Raw genomic sequence first — 19,531 nt, 5'->3', positions numbered from 1 at the left:
TACACCCTCGAAAGACAGCTTGAAAATAAGCTCTGATCTATTGACTTTGATGTATTGTTCCACCTTATCCCCAAAACCAATCATTACTATAGGACCAGAAATAACAATAATTAACACAGAAAATATTTAAATTTATTTCATTTATTTTAAACTTTATTAGAAGGTATGCCAAGTTTGTTGTAAATGGATAATGGATTGTTGCTGCAACTGGTCCAATTGCCCTCTTGGCTTCAGGAAGGAATTTCCCCCATCTGTGGGTTCAGATGAGAATTTCTTGCCTTCCTCTGGATCAGAATTGTTTTATGTTGCTTCTTAGTCCCCAACAGTTAAGAATAAAACTTGGGACATTTTGGATCAGACCCCCAGCCCACCCTCCCTGCCCTTTGGGGGTCTGCTTTTATGGACTATCCAGCAAAATTCAGTTCTGTTGGTAAGTGTGAAGGTTCTACATCTCTACCAGATATTCTGTAAAGTACTTGAATTCTGTCCATCTATACTGTAGCTCAGAGACTAAATGTTTGTCTTAAGTCTAGCAGGGGAATACCGAATATCTCCAATCTGATCTTGGGAAATAATTTAGATAGGATTCCTAGGAAAAGTGACTTCTTCTCTTCCTTGTCACACTTGGAGGTCTGAAGTTCTGCAATTTCTGCTTTTAGTTCTTTCACCTCCTGGTTTAGCATTTCCATCTCTCCCTGAATGTTCTTAACTTGGACTTTGACTTCCTCAAAATCCTCTTTAAATTTTGCTGCCATATCGACAACACTATTCATCAACTGAATAATTTCTCTAAATTCTTCCCCATGACCTGACTGTATAGCGGTCAGCTCATATTCCCGAATTACCTGGTGTTCCTTTTTATTCTCCTTTTTAAGGAAAAATATTATTGGCTTTTTGCCAAAGAAATAAAATGAACTGGCATTTAGCCAAAGAAAAAATGGACGCCATTAGCTTAAGCTACGTGACTTTTTGTGCAAATGAACATTGTAAAATTTCCTGATACTAAACAGTTCAGCAAAAAAAGGAAAGATAACAGACTGATGTTAATAAAGGTATATTTCCAATGGAGAGATTTGTAACATACTTTCTTTGTCTAAAAGTATATTGTTAACTCAATGGTTTTTTTTAGATTGCTCAGGAGGAAAGAATTTAGGAATATGTATGGCACAACCTGATTTGCTGAAAGCCAATATGATAAATTGTATCTCATGAGTTATCCAGAAATATTCAACACTATCACCTGTCCACTAAGAAAGGGGCAGATTTATTGAAGTGTAAGATTAGAGCTAATCACTGAAATTGATTCCTATGGGATTCATAAAAGTGTATGAAAGTTGCAGTTCACTTTAGGATGTGTATCTTCAAAAAACTATATACATTTACCAAATCAATATGTAAAACACAAACATTTGCAAAATGGTAAAAAGGCACCTTCTGCAATGTTTTCTATGGGGGTTACCGTGTTTATCTACTATGACCCCCACAATTATGACTGCAGATAATTCATGTCAGTATAATATACATCAATAAGGTTGCCACGTGGGAATGGTCTGGGGTTGTACACAGTAGGTATGTGAAAAACACTCATGGTTTACAACCTGCAGCCCATCAATTGTGACCAGCTACCACTCCCCATTAATTCAATCAACTGTTCTTAGAGACATTAGGACTTTAGGTTGGACCCCTCTAGACACACACAGAAATGTCTCTATTAAACAGCTGGTTCAGCAGTTAAGCTCAGATGGTTATACTGAAATCTATTCCAGGTGGACAAATAAGCATCATCAGTGGAAGCATCCAAAAATATCTAATTGTTCCTTATAACTCTTTTCTACCCTGAAACAACTCATATAAAGAGCTTAAAGGGATTCTCTCATGATTTTTATAGTGTCGTTTTTATTTCTAAATGACACTGTTTACACTGCAAATAATTCACTGTACAATATAAAATGTCATTCCTGAACCAGCAAGTGTATTTTTTTAGTTGTAATATTGGTGTGTAGGCAGCCATCTTGGATCATTTTGCCTGGTCATGTGCTTTCAGAAAGAGGATGGAACTGCTTTCTGGCAGACTGTTGTTTCTCCTACCCAATGTAACTGAATGTGTCTCAGTGGGACCTGGATTTTACTATTGAGTGCTGTTCTTAGATCTACCAGGCAGCTGTTATCTTGTGTTAGGGAGCTGCTATCTGGTTACCTTCCCATTATTCTGTTGTTAGGCTGCTGGGGGTTGATATCACTCAAACTTTCAGTACAGCAGTAAAGAGTGACTGAAGTTTATCAGAGCACAAGTCACGTGATTGGGGGCAGCTGGGAAACTTACAATATGTCTAGCCCCATGTCAGATTTCAAAATTAAATATAACAAAATCTGTTTGCTCTTTTGAGAAATGGATTTCAGTGCAGAATTCTGCTGGAGCAGCACTATTAACTGATGTGTTTTGAATAGTTTTTTTGCCATGCCAGCATCCCTTTAATGAGTACAGAATGTAGAACAGCCTTACAGAACCATTTTATGGGTTAATGCGGCATCTGTTCAAATCAGTATTTTTGTAGTTGAGGATGGAGGACACTAGCCGACTGCTTTATGCTGATAGAACTTGTAGTTAAATAACAAGTTGCCAATGGACAACTCACTTATCTTAGTCCTCCTTTTTGTACTTTACCACTTGCATCCTTAGTGACACGTGGAATTATAAAAGTCATGTGGGTGCCGGTGCCAGAAGAACTAGAGAAGTTGGTGATTCTGTCCCCAAAGCCAACCAGCTTTGCCGAGTTACTGTCTTGTTCTGCATTTGTCTACCATAAGCCCCTTTTACATTATGTTCTGCAACACTTTCCATCCATCTAAGGACATCCATCCATCCAAACTCTGTCCTTCTTTAATGGCAATGGTGTCTTTACTTATTCCAGTTATTTGTGCTGAAAATAGACATTTTACCGCCTATAATCTCAGTGTCGGACTGGCCCACCGGGATACCAGGAAAACTCCTGGTGGGCCCAGGTCTCAGTGGCCTCTTGATTCTAAACATTTGGCCTATTTTATGGTCATTCCCTGTTTCTATGAGAATAAAGAGGCTAAATAGATGGAATAATAAATTATAGTCTGTAAAGAAAAGAGAATAGGAGAAAAGAGGTTGAGTAAGGAAAGGAAGAAAATAATACTTAGAGTGGGCCGCGGGTCTAAAGGTTTTTGGGTGGGCCCCTTTCCTAAGGGTATTGGGTGGGCCCCTGGTGTCGAAGTCTGGCACTGTATAATCTTTATCTTGGTTCTTCGCTTCGTGATCCTTCACAAAGTCTTTCGTTCTTGCCATTTTGTCTAAAAAGGGAAATATTTATCCCTGACATCTTAATGGCTATCTGCGTATTCTTTCCATTACAAGAAGTTCTGCTTCGACTGGGTTAAAAAAAGACAAAAGGCCACCATGTCCTACCCTTCCAAATGAGCTGACCGTGACACTGCCTGACGTACTTGCAAATATGGAGAAGCATATTTGGCACTTCTCTAAGGGCAATGTAAATGAAAGTCAAACACCGATTGTATCACAAGCTCCTTTTTCCTTTTACTAACAACATATGGTGATTATGGTACAAAAAAAAGCAAAAAGTTATTAAGCATTTGATAGTATTCCAGTATAATGTTAGAAAGAAAAACAGCACTGAAACTGGAAATTAACATTAATGTGAAAGCCAGAAGAGTAAGAACACAGCAGAATGGAGAGCTTGCTTGAGAGCGGGTTTCTTGAGCTTCCTAGAGTTTCTCCTCAACTTTCTTGCCACTTTTGGAAATCACTTTTCCATCCACCACCTCTTCAATATTAAGTTTTAAGCGTTTTTGTCCTGGTAGAATCTGAGAAAAGATACAAAGTATATATATCGTTTTATATATCGTTTTTGTGATATAAACGGTTTATGAATTGGCTTCCTAAATCTACAATAACATGCTTTTCCTTCATTTCTATCCAAGTTGTTGCATTTTTTTTTTTTACTCATGCTTGAATTAAGCTATTAGAGCAATGCAATAGTTTGTCATCATTTCACAGCTCGAGTCTGTTGGTTGGATCTTTAAAAAAATAAGGTTGAGGAACGCACAAAAATCATGAAATATCGATGTACTGCATGAAAAAATAAAGACTATTGTTGAAACACATTTATTAAATGGTGTTTTTTTTTAATATTAAGAATTCCCCTTTTTCACAAAGCCAAGATAAGTGGCGTAACTATGGAGGAAGCAGACCCCACAGCCGCAGGCGGGTCCGGAGAACAGGGAGGCCTAGACTATGGGGTCTGCTTCTTCTATAGCTAAAAAACCCTCCTCTTCAGCGACTCTCTCTTACCGGCGAGGAAGGGGGCAGGAGTGGGTGGAGTCAGGGCAGGGTTGAGGCAAGGCATGGGAGGGGAGGAGTCAGGATAGGAAGTGGGCGGGAAGATGAGGATCGGAGTGCGCAAGGCCCCTCCCATGCCTTGCCTCAACCCTGCCCTGACTCCACCCACTCCTGCCCCCCTTCCTCGCCGGTAAGAGAGTCAGGGCAGGGTTGAGGCAAGGCATGGGAGGGGAGGAGTCAGGATAGGAAGTGGGCGGGAGGATGAGGATCGGAGTGCGCAAGGCCCCTCTGAAGATTTTTTTGCAGGCGGGCCCGGTGCACTCTAGTTACGGCATTGGCCAAGATTCTGGGGTCATTTATATACATATAAAATCCAGAACATTTTTTACCATGAGAAGACGAGAATAACATAAATATTTGCCTCTAATATTTCTATCAGGGACCAGCCATGAACAATATTAGCAATGATCTTTGTTGTTTATAATCATCGCTGTGTTGCTTATAAACACGATCACCACACGGAGCTGAATTCTAGTTCAGAATTAAAATCGTCATGTCTCCACAGGCACAACATGTCGGTAAAAACAAGAGTTCTGGTGCAAACAAATGCTTTACTATACAGCGCCTAATTAATATATATATATTTAATGGAAGACTAACCTTTGGAAAATTCTGAAAGAGCATCTGACATCCCAGCGAGCAGTTTTCTGAAAAGAACAGAACGGTGTCACCATTACATTAAACTCATTGCAGGAAAACAAGTTAAAGGCATTCTAACCTTAATACTGCTCTTTCTATATATTTACTGTACTTAGTACAGATAAATCCACATTCAGAGTATGCTAGTATAGTTCTTTGTGTTTGAATCCACTTGACATTTCTCTGCAATCATTCTGTCCTTTTTTGCCCTGAACGTCCCTCCAGTGATGTCCCAAGTTTACACCCCAAGTTTAGTGAAGTATGGGAGGTTCATCAAACATTACTAAAACTTTCATCTGGGGTGTTAGATCCCATTGGGTATCAGTTGGATGGCCAGAATAGAAAACCTTTTAGGCCACTATCTACTGAATGCCAACTCTACAGTGGCCGGTCATCATATCACTGTGATTTGACCAGTCATATGTTATCCAATTTGGATATATTTGTTGATAGCTGACCACACACACAGGCAAGAGTAAAAATTGCCAGTCAAATTGTTAGTCTTTGGCCTAGTTGGCCAACTATCTCTCCGTGTTTGGGCCATCACAGAGCAGTTCCAAAGACAACAAAAAATGTCATTAAATCACAGTAAGCCTCTTGTATGGTGGATTTAATCAGCTGACCCAAACATTGCCAGTTAAGCTGGTCAGATATATCTTAAATATTAGATGGTGTATTGTCAACAACAAGATGGCTTTGTGACGTTTTCAAGAGTTATAGGAGTGCGCACAAACAATGCAGAGAAGGGACACATTTATAGAAGCACTTAATAATTGTATTAAATATACGCAAAGGGAAAATGTAAAAAAGGTGTTAGAGTGAATGAGAATAGCTTTATCCTTACCCTCCTTCTCCCTCCAGCAATTTGCGATATGTCTCTATCTCTTGCTCTAACCGGGTCTTGATGTCCAGCAGCTGTTTGTACTCATTGCTCTGAAGCTCCATGTCACTTCTCAGTTGGACCAACTGCTCCTCCACACTGGTGATTAAGTTTTGTAACTGCCCAAGCTGAGAACAAAAGCGTCCTTCTGTCTCTGCCAGGGTTTTCTCTAACGATTGTTTCTGTGGATAAATGATGCGTTCCTTAATCTCCAAAAGAATGATCAAGGTCACTTATGGGTGATTGAAATAAAGGGTAGACCAGTTTTAGCCTCCATTAAAAACCAACCAGTAGGTAGCATTTACTTAAAAACAGTCTAGGTTTTTCAGTTAGCTGAGGTGAAGATAAAAGGCAAACATTTATCTTTGAATAGCAGCTAATACATACCATTGCCATCTGTGCATTAAGTTCTATCTCCAATCCCTGAAGTGTCCGTTTCAGATCTGAAATCTCTGTAGTGTTAGACTGTACTTGCTGCACTCCAGCTTGGATCTCTTTCTTTATTTCTTTGCTCTACATGATGTAACATAAGAACATTTACAAACATATTCTAAAGTGTTTTTTCTATGGAAGCTCAGATTCCAGTGCCTTTATGCTCTTTGGTGATGTTACCAACATTATGAATCATAAGACAGTTTTTACCTGCTCATTAAATGCTCTCTCAGCTTCTCTTCTGTTCTTCTCAGCAAGGGTTTCATATTGTTCTCTCATGTCATTGAGTAACTTGGTCAGGTCGGTTCCTGGAGCAGCATTCATCTCAACAGTGAGCTGGCCAGCAGGTCCACCTTGGAGAGCATCCAATTCCTGATGGTAAAAACAACCCAAAGATGACAATGTAATTCCCTCCAGCTGTTATAGCATTGGATCTACAAACACAATTCTCACTCTACCTTGGCATCCAAGGGACATTACACATCAGTAGAACATGCTATAGGACAAAGGATCAGTCTAAGCAATATTGGCAAAGAATCAACAAATATTACATTTTATTGCCAATATATCTGATACACCAGGCCCTGTATACAGGTTTACAGTAGCCGCACTCCATGCACATACAATGAAAACACAGGGTCTTGAAAATGCTATTTCTTGTCCTACCTCCTTATGATTTTTCTTCAGATACGCCAGTTCCTCTGTCAAGCTTTCAATCTGCAATTCCAGATCAGCCTTGCACAGGGTCAACTCATCGAGCACTCTACGTAGGCCATTAATATCAGCTTCCACGCTCTGGCGAAGGGCCAGCTCGTTCTCATACCTGTGCACATGTCATGAGTGTTAGTAGAAGATCTTGCCCATCTCATGTTAACAAACAACTCAGTGGGAGGTCATTATCATCATCACTTCTTACTTCAGCCTGAAGTCATCAGCCGCCAGCCGGGCATTGTCAGTCTGTAAGAGGATCCTGGAATTTTCCAAAGTGCTGTCCATGATCTGCAACACAGAATGAGAAGAACATTGTTCTCATACTATGGCACATAAATTCACATACACTAGCAACTATTTTGCCTGTTCCTTTAATGAGTCATTTTATTTGAGAACAAAAGCAAGGGTAAGTATACAGTAGATATACACCACATTGTTTGCACTTTAAATTTTTTAAATCACGACTACAAGGAAATTTCAGCTGGATGTAGATTTCCATTACCCATGCCCCTAATTGCCCCTAATTTGGAGCTTCCCTCTTCAGTGTGCAGGGGGTGTTGCTCAAGTACAATACCCAATATCCAAGCAGACAAGCAAATATCTGGTTGGATGCTAGATGTTCTATAGTGATGCAGTGTATTGCATACTGTTAGCACTTTAAGGTGCACATTCCAATCAAAAACCATTTTGATGCTTGATGGAAAGTTGTGATACAAGATTAATGTTTAGCCAGAGAATGGTAAACAAAAACAGCCATTGAAAACTACATGGATTTACTATTTGCAACCATTTCCTACCTTTTTCTTGAGTTCTTCAATAATTGGGTAGTATTTACTGTAGTCCGCTGTTCCTATACCACCAGATGCTGGACGAAGTTTTTCATACCATTCTCGTATTTTCGTCTCAAGATCAGTATTATCCTTTTCCAAAGCCTTAACTTTATCCAAGTAACTGGCTAAGCGGTCATTAAGGTTTTGCATGGTATGCTTTTCATTGGTGGCCAGGATGCCTTCAAAGCCACCAGCTCCTCTTCCAAATCCTCCACCAGCTCCTCCACCAAAACCACCACCAAATCCTCCGCCAGCTCCTCCACCAAAACCACCAAATCCTCCACCAGCTCCTCCACCATATCCTCCACCAGCTCCTCCACCATATCCTCCACCAGCTCCTCCACCATATCCTCCACCAGCTCCTCCACCATATCCTCCACCAAAACCTCCAGCTGCACAAACTTCATTAAATTCACCCCCTCCATAGCCACTTTCAAAATCACCAAATCCTGCACCATTCATCATACCTCCATATCCACCAGCAAGCCCCCCTCCATACCCACCACCTGCACCACCACCACCTGCAACATTTCCTACTCTCTGAAAGCTTTGCACAGATTTCCTGACAGAAATGTTGGGGCCACCGGCCAATGACCTTGACTGGCGCACAGATGTCATAGTGGTAGCTCAGAAGCACAGAAGTAGAGCTCTCCAAGTTAAATGAGGTTACAAAATTCAGCCCGAAAGTAATTCTGTTAGAAGTGTAGCTCTTTTATACAATGAGCTAATGGGTGTATCTTCATTAGAAGTAATATTTATTGTGCAAGATCAGCATTTGGTACCCATTTCAGTAATTAATTCAGTATTTTACCTGAACAAATATTTTGCCCTGAAGCTATATTTATTAAATCAAAAAGAGAATGTGGGTGGAGTGGCAGTAAGCCATTATTTTATTGTGTTTAATCTGTTGAAGCCTATGTCAACTTGACTTAACATGTTATTTATGCCTTGCTCATTATCACATACCTTGTGCTCCTTTTAACTTAAACTAATAAACTGAACTATCTAATTTTCCTAAAATATTGGCCTTGTGTGTTTTCTTGTACTGCATCTTTTATCTCCAAGCACTGGTTTCTTTGGACAGAGATGTCAATAGACGCCAAAAAACACAAACAAAATTTGAGCTTGGATGGTTTTATTTTTGTTTGTTGTGTTATAACTTCATATTCGGAACAATACAGTTGATGTACAAATTGAGCAATTAGTGGCGCTCCTTAACAAAAACAATATATCATGCATAACTGCCACAATTGTCTGGCTTAACCATTGGGTTCTAATGAAAGATGATTTGTATTAAGGTTACACCATGGGGCCACTAATCCAGAATGCTTGGAACCTGAAGTTTTTCACAGAATTCAGTGTGTTTTGTACTAGTGTCAGCACCAGGGCTTTAAACTGAAAGGAATCATAGAAGTGTTTCTGTGCATTATTCAGTTCTATGAAAAGGAAAAGTCTAAAAAGCAGCCCACGTGCCATCAGCCCTACTGTAAACGGCTTCTCTCTAGGGTGATGATGGAACTTATCCAGTTTAATGGACCCTAATAAACATCCCTATATGGTTTATTATAAAAAAAATCTTCACTTTGTGTTTTATACCTATTCTCCAGCCCTGACTTGCATACGTGTGGGGGAATAGATGCCAAACTCTCTTGTGTGTGAGGTTGAGCCTCCCATTGAGCCAAGTGACTCATTCCACCCCCAGGCTAACAAAGACTTGGAACTTATACTTTAGGGTTAGAGGTTGAAATGAAAAGAAGGGCTTGTAAGTGCTTGAAAAAGGTAAAGGGTTAGTTCCCTGGGAGATTTGTAATAGCTCATTCCATGAGGGAAAAGCAGGATCAGTGTAGCTTGTGGAGCAGCATGAGGCTCCAACGAGGAGGTCAGAAGGGTTAGTACCCTGGCTGTCACCCACCAGTATAGGGACTGAAGTGGTCAGACTCATGAGTAGGAGACACCCCAGTGAGACTCTTCTACTGCTGTATTATTAAAGAAAACACATTTAAACAACACACAGGTAAACAGTGGTTGCATTAGTTACACTGTTTTCTTTAATCACCGTTAATGAAAGCGCAGTTTAAACTTGATGAGCTGAAATGCTGAAATTTGTATCCTGCTTGTAGGAACGTGTTGAATTGTGACTTTTATCTTCTCTTTCACTACCCAGCACTAATGTTACAGGGCATGTTCAGTCAGGGACCCTTCAGAAAACAGAAAACACAGGTCTCCTCTTCCAACCTTTTTATCTCCCTCTTTTCTCTCACCTTCTTTATTGTTCTTGTTTCTTCTCCCTAAACACTTACCCCCCCTTTTTCCCTCTTTGATCTCATACAGAAATGGAGGGATGGGTAATATATAGTCATACAAGGTACAAATAAGATAAAGGCATACAAGGTCAAATAGTTGGAAGAGCAGGAGGGAATTGTTGGCGTATTGGGAATTGTTTTGGTTCCCTCATCTACTCTTTATTTTCTCGAAGAAATAGTGCTATTAAAACATACTCATTGTTTTTTTGTTGGCTTTAACACTCCGTGCTCTTAAAAATGACAGTTTGAGCATGGTTTGCCCTGATAACAATATACCCAGTAAGTCTGGTGGCATAAGATATACTACAATATTCTATTTTACTGTATGTTGTCAAGTAAAAACTCTAAAAAGTGCACTTTTCCAGCATTTGTGTCCAACTGGAGTACCAGGGGCCACCAAGACTCTTTAGACCAATCTACACAAGTCTGGAGCAGTAGAGGCTTAATGACTCTTTAGACCAATCTACACAAGTCTGGAGCAGTAGAGGCTTAATGACTCTTTAGACCAATCTACACAATTCTGGAGCAGTAGAGGCTTAATGAAGGGTTGACTCTTGTTAGTGGTGAGATATATATGAGTGCCAATTGCCTCTGCATGTTTCCCATCACTTATTTTTCAAGGGCTTGATCCCAATGTATTGCAATAGGATTTCTTTGGGTTATTCTTATACATTTTTAGAAAATTGTAGGAGGACAATTCAAGACAAACAAAAATCTTTTGTACATGGTTTTAACATTAGAACACCAATAATAATTTGTATCTAAGTTTCTCTCAAACAGTGTTGTATCTATGTCCAACTCAACCTCAATAAACTACTGTTGGATAAAATTTACTACTGTTAAATATATTATTTAATAGTCATATATCCAGTACATGTACTTTTTAGATGAAGGAAATGTATGAGTTTTTTTATACAATTTTAAAAAAGAATGAGACAATGGTTTTTTAGTTACCCCAATGATAAAAACGATACATCTCTAGCACAGTATACTGTATTATATACCAGGTACATCTATGAAAAGCAACACAGCTAAGGCAGGCACCCTAAACCATAAATTACATTTATTCCCTTCGGCTAATTCCAGACAGTTTAACACTGACTGTAAAACAAAAGGAATGTGATATCTGACTTGTTGAAACTAATAAGGCTCCATTAAAAAATGTACTTTTTTTTTTTGCCTAACCCAACCCAGAAGGGCAAAAACAGGGTCCTGTTGGCAATCAGTTCTCTTGGGCAGAGTTGCCCAGCTTGTGGCATCTACTCTTGACCCTTCCCATCACGAAGTTTATTCCCAGCACACCCACAATTCTGATAACTATATGAATTCAGCCCAGAGGATTAATCAGTTGACCTTGGCAACCAGATAATTGGGTTGGAAAGAGATAAATTATAAAGGCAAATCGTTCAAATTATTAATGTTCTTTTGATCATAAAGTTAACATGTGTAAGAGGGATCGGATATCTTTGAGTTTTTAAATGTGTCTAAAAAACAGATACAGGAATTGCACCTCTTATCTCACACCCTGGCATTTGGAATACTTTGAAAACTTGAGGGACTACAAAATCTGTCAAATCTGAAGTTGTTTGTGTTCTATCTGGGGGTGCTTTGCACCCTACCTCTCCCTTTCTTTTAGCCTACAAGATGTAAAAGCCTTACTCCTTGCACTTCATTCATAACAGCTCAGTCCTTCCTGCCATCAGTTCCGACACTCAGCGCTGTTACCTACTGGACCCCTGGAGCTATTGCCACCTTTGGAACAGGTAGTAGTTCCAGGGTCCCCCCAGGGCCCTATGTCAATTGTCGCAGATCAGTTGTGTTCATGCACGGCACTTGCACACCAAACACCACAAATTATGTCGCAGACTTTGCAATCTGATGCCACTGCTTCTATTTTACAACAAAGTGCATGTGCAGTTGAGATCATTTTTTTGGGAAAAACTGCTGCATTGTGGGGAAAAACACATGGCGATTGTGCTTGAAATTGCACTTTGCTCACTGCACTTGTGCACGTACACTTGCCCTTTACTCTCTTTTTCAGCAACAGAAAACGGGGATGTTATATTAGTCCAACCTTTTCATTACAAAATTCCGTAATAGAGCTTGCAGCTGAAATTACGAGGGTAATATTATAGCTAAATGTCAAGAATATTTATGAGTTTTTTTTTTACACACCCTGAGCGTGATGAAAAGAGCATTTCTAAATGACGGGCCCCTATGCCTCAGGTCCTTTTCTTTCTTTATTAGGCTGCTTAGTGGAAATGTTCCTCTGCAAATTGGGCCACTGCATTCTGCACTTATCCTCACATCTTCTTGACAACCCATAAATAATGTAGAACGCAAGGAATTTTCTGCCAAGGTGCTCTCCTCTCAGTGTTGGGATTTTACTGAACCCCAGCACATTTTACAGGATTCATGTTACACCTGAATGTTACGATCTAACTCCAAGGGGTATATTTATCTAAGAGTGAAGTTAGAGATCACTACAGTCCTCTAGAGAGAAATTCTGCCAATTCTGTCACCTATTTTTCAATGGGTGAAAGTTCATCCCTTGATAAATACACCTTTGCATGTATTCTACTTTGTATGTAAAAGGGAATATAGAGGTTCTCCTGCTCCTGATATCCCAATATCAGGAGCCATTTGCCTGAACCCACACACTGCCAGTCTAGGCCTGTCCTCGCTCCATCATCAGGACCAGGGACCCCTGCTGGTAGGATTAGGCTCCTGGTTTCTGATATTTAATAACCAGTTTGGGGATATAAGGTGTTTTTTGTGGTCTTTCATGAAGGTATTTGGCTCTGTTTCACTATTCGCATGCCAGCTTGGAGACACTGGGGGTCATTTACCTGGGGTGCAAAGATACTAAAGTAAGGGAGCAGGTTGGGGGGAACACGTACTGCATACGCCTCCCTTGCCCAACCCTCTTGGTTGAAAAGTTGCATAATGCAGACAGTGCTATCAAATGATATGGCAGCCCGATAGACATCATATGATTTCATTAAAAACTCAATAGAATGTAGTAAATCAGCAAATGATTGTTGCCATCTACCACACTCAGTGACACTGAGACCCTAACACCGAGGCTCCTTTTTGTATTTACATCTCATATCCAGAATGATTGTGGCTTGGGTTATTCCAGATAAGGGTTTTTTTGTAACCATTGCCATTCTACTACTAAAGTCTACTACATTTAAAAAAGTTGCAGAGATAAAGCAAATAATGTTTCAAATATCCACACTATGGGAGATGACCTTCCCATAATTCTAAACTTTCTGGATGTCAGGTTTTCAAATAAGAGATCCCATGCCTGTACCATTATTTGAAATAATTCAGATTTACAGTATTTACTGCAGGTAATTACATTTAAGGTATTTAGCCAAAAAGTATCTGGGCATCGGATTGTCCAACAACTAATTTTTAAAACCTATTGTGTTAATAGAATGTTGGGCCTCTCTTTACTTATAAGGTCTTTGGTCTCTATTCAGGACCATTTTTGATGGGATTTCCTTCCATTCTGACAGGGGAGGTTGGGCACTCAGTCCTGACTTACAATGACATTCCGATTCAGTTGAGATATCTGGGCCATGTACAGGACTGTCTAGTTTTTCCATTCTACTTTTGCAATACAGTTCTGTATGGACCTTTGTTATTATCCAACTGAAACAGGAAAGGGCCTTCCCCAAATGGTTGGAACAAAGTAGAAGGTAATGGCCAAGACCTGGCGCATGGATGTGGCTAAATTAGCAAATTTGAATAATTAGAAAGGTGTCAATACAAGGGCTGTTACAATGGTTCCACTTTTGGATTTGTTGTTGCTGTTTATATTCTATATCCTCAAAGAAAAGTAGGTTTGTTGGTACCATGACCACCATAAGAACTAACAACTGCATTCTAAGTATCAACAGTGGTCAATAAACTTATTTTCATTTTAATTCTCTTTCCCATTCTTTACTGTTATTCCCTTTAGCAGGGACATTCATTTAATAATTCATTTATTTGACCAGGTAACCAAATGTGCAGATCTTTACTAGTCACCAATGTAGGAGGCCAAATCCAACACTCTGATAGTATGAGCAGCCCATGGATTGTGCCATTAGGAAGAGGTATAATTGTGCTCATGTACATGGGCATGTGCCAATATTTGCCCCTAAATGGTCAACTTAAGGAGGTAAGATAAATATAGGGACATTTTCATGGCAGGTATTGGCCATTTATATATTATTCACATAGTGACCACATAACATGTTCTTCGGGTAACCAGGCGCTAAATGTTCATCTGGCACTGACAAGAAGTGTCTATAGAGTCCTAACTCCACTGTAAATCTGGATGGGAAATTTACACCAATGGCTTTTAAATACAGATTATGTTAGAGTAAGTTCAACAACATTTTGGCCTTTCAGTCCTACTTTTTACCTTTAAACATGAATAAAACTAAGTTTGTCAAGAGCAGCATGGGGATGAAATATACAATCTGCACATATATCTGGACATATTTGACACAGAATACCTAGTTGCTATGGGTTTGGCAAAAAACTCTTCCACTTGAAAAGGTTGTTAAAGTATAATATTGTAAATAGAAGAATAGAAGTAGGAATGATTATTCTATAAAAAGTCTGGCCTTTTGTGAAGGTACAATAATACAACTGGAGGGCTACAGCAGGTGACAAGGAAGATTGTGTATGGCCGGCCTGAGACAATTGCGTCTTACCCAATATTAAGCCTAGAGGAGGAGCACAAGGAGACTGATATACTCAGCTCTTTACTTATACAACAGACAGATACAAAGGGACACTGTAGGGACAACACTTAAACAAGAACACATTTCCAAGGGCTTAGCTTGAAAGGCTTTATTGCATCTTGAAATCAACACATTTTTCCATTTTGTGCATGAGAATTTCAGAGCTAACTTTTTATTTAACGCTCTCTTCAATTTCCTCGACTCTTGATGAAACAACCTTTCCATCTACCACTTCTTCCACGATAGTCTTTACTTTTCTGGTTTTTGATGGATCTGAAGAAGAAAAAGACAAAAAAGATATAAGTTTCTCAATTCTATGTTACCTCGCCCTGTGATTCTGTAAGGGTATAGCCATATTACTACTGCTCCTTCTTAAGAAGTATTTCAATGGAATGGAAATTTAAGGAGAAGATAAGTGAAAATGAGACCTGCTCCCAACAGCTATTGCTCAGCTAAAACCTCTCACTGCTACATTTCATGGTCTCACTGAAGGTTACTCCTGTTTGTTGTAGAATCAAAATAACTTGTTACCTTTTTTGGAGCTGGAAGATGATTGTGATGTGGAAACTTCAGTAGCTTGTACTATTGAAGACTTTAATGAACTAGATGAACTAAAAGAAAGCAAACAAATAATTATTATTGAACTTAAAAGAATCAACAAAAAGCTAAAGTTTGTCTCCTGGTGCAAATGAAGGGACTTTCGTTTTTACATACCCAAATTCTCCCTCCAACAGGCGCCTGTATGTTTCAATCTCCATTTCTAGTCTGGTCTTAATGTCAAGGAGCTGCCTGTACTCCATGTTCTGACGTTCCATGTCAGACCTGATCTGCAGAAGTTGTTCCTCCAGGCTTCTGATACTGAACTGAATTGTTTGAAGCTGTGCACCATATCGGCCATCTGTTTCTGCCAGGGTGTCTTCCAGAGATTTTTTCTGTAAATTAAATGTAAAGAAAACTTTAATAGTGAGACTTCATTATAGTAATGAGTGCTTTTTTTGATACAATAAGTTACAGTTTCTTATTTATTGTAAGGCCGACCGGCACTCAAATGGATCCACAGGACCAGAAAAATTCAATTAAAAGAATATTTTATTTATACAAAGTTAAAAATATACTGTAAATCTGCATCTCCATCCACGCTACGCGTTTCGCACTCACTCAGGGCGCTTAGTCATGGGCTCTGATGTCATTCACAGGATATGAGCATTTATACAATGGCCTACGATGGTCTACAAGTGACTCTCAAAATCAAAGAGGGTGGTGAAGGTAAGGCTTCAGCACACTGTTCTGCTCAAGTGCCAACACTTATAAAATCAAATATATGCAATTAAAGAAAGGCTAAAGGGTAATATGTACCATGGTTAACCTGCCTTGTCCTTTAAACCAATACTGTCCAAAATGGGTTTTATTTAAGTTATTCTGCCAATATGCAGCATCTATAAGGAACAATAACAATGACTATTCTGTTCTCGTCAGTTATTATCTCATATTATCTCATATAATTTAGTGGCGCTTACCATTGCCAGTTGAGATTGCAATTCAATTTCCAAACTCTGAAGGCTGCGTCTGAGGTCATTTATTTCACTCTTGCTTGTCTGCACTTGTTCCACACCTGTTTGAATCTCTTTCTTCAGCTCACCGCTCTAAAATGGGAAGAGGAAAATCCATCAATGTGATGTTTAGATTCAACCTCAAAATGAAGATGGGGTCTCTTAAACCCAAAAGGGAATTCAGATAACTCCTTGATTACTACTAGAGTATGGAAAGTGCCTCACCTTCTGGTTAAACCACAGCTCTGCATCTCTTCTGTTCTTTTCAGCCAGTGTTTCATAGTCCGCTCTCATGTCACTGAGAATCTTGTTCAGATCTATGCCTGGAGCAGCATCCATTTCTACATTCACTTGTCCAGCAGAGCTGCTCTTAGCAATACTCATCTCCTGTGAGATTAAAAAGTAAAAGGTTATGTATAAACAATAAGTTAAAAATAATAGGCAACAACCCTCTTTATTTCATTCATACCAAAGAACCTACAAAACATTGTGCCATCTCACCTCCTCATGGTTCTTCTTGAGGTAGGCCAGCTCTTCAGTCAAGCTCTCAATCTGCATCTCAAGGTCACCTCTAGCAAGGGTCAGCTCATCCAGGACTCTACGCAAGCCATTGATATCAGTCTCCACACTCTGGCGAAGAGCCAGCTCATTCTCAAACCTTATGAAAAAAACCCACAATGATATTGTAATGATTAGCATTGATCAAGTATTACAATACTCCACATACTTAATCTTATTGATTTCCAGCCTATACGTATTGTTGAACTTACTTCAGGCGGAAGTCATCAGCAGCAAGTTTGGCATTGTCAATTTGCAGAACAACTCTTGAGTTATCAATGGTGGCTGAAAGGATCTAGAAAACAAAAAAAAAAAGACTTTGTCATTGACTTTGTCAATATCTAAAGAATTTCCAAGAGTTACCAGGATACATAGTCATAGTATTAGTTACAAAGGATTGGAATGAGGTCATAGACCTTTACAATGATGTATACATCATTGAAATACTTCCCTGGACTTTGAACAATAAGAACATTTAGCAGCTATGATGAGTTATTATTCTTCCTCCACTCATTTATCAGGTAAGAGAAACATACGCTGGTGAAGATGCTAAGAAATACACTCGCTGCCTATTTGTTTAGGTGACAACCTTTAGATCCCGTAGTCCCTTCATTGAATTTTATATTAAATGCCTCCCATTTAAATTGTTTTTATTTGCTTCAAAGAAATGGACAGGGAAATAACTTCTCCAAGGAGGCATGCCATGCAGTCATGAAGGTTCTTAAGTATTAACTGTCTGGTCTGTTAACAAAAGGATGGATCTTCCATATAATGCACAGAAGGGCCTGGCAGATTCCCCTCAAGGTGAGAGACATGCTCAATAACTCCAGAACACACAGGTATTTTTGCCATTAATCCTCATCCCAAACTCTACATATATTCTATATATTGTAAACTTGCAATCTACTTATTTGTTTTCCTTACTATAAAGCAGAAATGTTCTAGAGTAATATTAAAACACATGATGCCAACTGTACCTTGTTCCTCAAATCACTGATGATTTCAAAGTATTTGCTGAAATCCTTAGACCCAGCTCCAATACCAGACCCTTTTTGCTTCTCATACCACTCACGGATCTTCAGTTCCAGGTCAGCATTGGCTGCTTCCAGGGCTCTTACTTTCTCCAGGTAGGAAGCAAGACGGTCATTGAGGTTCTGCATGGTTTGCTTATCATTACCACCAAAGTTGCTGAAGCTGGAACTGGCAGCAGCTGCTCCAAAACCACCTGCAGAACTAAGGGAAAACCCAGAAGATGCACCACCACCAAAGCCTGCTCCATAGCCACCACCAAAGCCTGCTCCAGAGCCACCACCAAAGCCTGCTCCAGAGCCACCACCAAAGCCTGCTCCATAGCCACCACCTCCAGAGATGCCTTTGCTCTGTAGAGAGTAAGAAGAGCTGGAACGGAATGACATGGTGGCTGTGTATTGCTTGACAACTTAGCCTGCACAAAACAGAATGGGTGCCTGCAGCTTTGACAGCCTATATATATAGTGGATACACAAAGAGTGGTGGGTGTTTCAGTTACACCAGGGACAGCCTCCCAGAGTAAATACTTTTTTTGCCAGGCCAGCATCTGTTTCCAGAAAATCACCATCATAATCAGTCCATATTTACATAAAAGATATAGCCCTGAAGGTATTGGTTAGAAACTGGGAGAGGCAAATTCTTCTTTTCTTTCCAGTTTTCAGCCGTCCCTCTCACCTTGCCCCAGGCAACTTTGCTGAAGGTCTGCATTCCATGCTTTGGGTAAGGCTAATTCAGTTCTGCACACACCTGATGAATTCTTTCTGTAAATGGGGGGTTTTCAGCAATATTAAAATGGTAGATTAACAAAAAGTGAAGCGTTTGGACAGACATTTTCTGAAGTGCACAGCAGTTTGGCCATCAGGATACCATTTGTATATTGTATATAGAATATAATAAACAGAGAGATAAGACGACATTTGAAATGGTTTGAAAAGGTTTGCATTCATTCAAATGCATCAGTTTATTCTCCCTATTACACTGATTAATTATTCTCTTTAAAATAATTGTCTACAGTGTCGGACTGGGAGGCCAGGGGCCCACCAGAAAGCCTTAGACCTTGGGCCCACCAGAAACCATAGACAGTGGACCTTTCCAAACTATTATTCCTCCTCTACTCACACAACCTCTTTATTCTCCTAGTCTTTCATATATTCTCCCATTATTAAGCATCTTTCCCCATAAATAAATAGGGAATGACCATGAAATAGGCCAAATATTTAGAAACAAGAGGGCCCACTAACACCTGGGCCCACCGGGAGTTTTCCTGGTATCCCAGTGGGCCAGTCCAACACTGACTGTCTATGCAAAGACTGATGATATCAGATCATCCCATGATTGCGTTTTACTACCGTTACTCTTGTATGTTGCTCTATATATTCTAGTTTAGGCACTGTAGAGCTCATTTATTATGGGCAGGGCTGAAGTGCTATGGGGATCAAGGCTGCACTATGCCCTTCTGCTTGTAAATAGGAC

The 19,531-nt window shown here is 39.6% G+C and overlaps 2 protein-coding genes across 3 annotated transcripts; both read right to left on the bottom strand.

Annotated features, from left to right (window-relative positions):
- Positions 1 to 3,537: 3,537 nt before the first annotated feature.
- On the bottom strand, positions 3,538 to 8,564 carry krt12.6.S (keratin 12, gene 6 S homeolog). Its single transcript, NM_001085706.1, is given in 8 exon segments — positions 3,538 to 3,849; positions 4,985 to 5,031; positions 5,868 to 6,085; positions 6,291 to 6,416; positions 6,546 to 6,707; positions 7,002 to 7,158; positions 7,252 to 7,334; positions 7,844 to 8,564. Coding segments are annotated over 8 exon segments (1,476 nt in total). The 5' UTR covers positions 8,495 to 8,564; the 3' UTR covers positions 3,538 to 3,817.
- A 6,451-nt stretch (positions 8,565 to 15,015) lies between these two features.
- On the bottom strand, positions 15,016 to 18,660 carry krt12.5.S (keratin 12, gene 5 S homeolog). 2 transcript variants are annotated; one of them, XM_041577700.1, is made up of 8 exons: positions 18,007 to 18,660; positions 17,242 to 17,324; positions 16,973 to 17,129; positions 16,697 to 16,858; positions 16,439 to 16,564; positions 15,636 to 15,853; positions 15,453 to 15,523; positions 15,016 to 15,194 (listed from the first exon to the last, which is right to left on the bottom strand). In XM_041577700.1, the coding sequence occupies exons 1-8, from the start codon at positions 18,442 to 18,444 to the stop codon at positions 15,094 to 15,096; spliced, it is 1,356 nt and encodes a 451-aa protein (XP_041433634.1). In that variant the 5' UTR covers positions 18,445 to 18,660; the 3' UTR covers positions 15,016 to 15,093.
- Positions 18,661 to 19,531: the final 871 nt, after the last annotated feature.

Source organism: Xenopus laevis, chromosome 9_10S, assembly GCF_017654675.1.
Source record: "Xenopus laevis strain J_2021 chromosome 9_10S, Xenopus_laevis_v10.1, whole genome shotgun sequence".
Classification (NCBI taxonomy): Eukaryota; Metazoa; Chordata; class Amphibia; order Anura; family Pipidae; genus Xenopus; species Xenopus laevis.
This window is presented reverse-complemented; position numbering and strand designations above follow the sequence as displayed.

Coding starts and splice junctions, on each gene's coding strand:
- krt12.5.S (XM_041577700.1), bottom strand. CDS start 18,444: ATGTCATTCCGTTCCAGCTCTTCTTACTCTCTACAGAGCAAAGGCATC. Junction 17,325..18,006: donor TCAGTGATTTGAGGAACAAG/GTACAGTTGGCA, acceptor TTTGTTTTCTAG/ATCCTTTCAGCCACCATTGA. Junction 17,130..17,241: donor GCTGATGACTTCCGCCTGAA/GTAAGTTCAACA, acceptor TTTTTTCATAAG/GTTTGAGAATGAGCTGGCTC.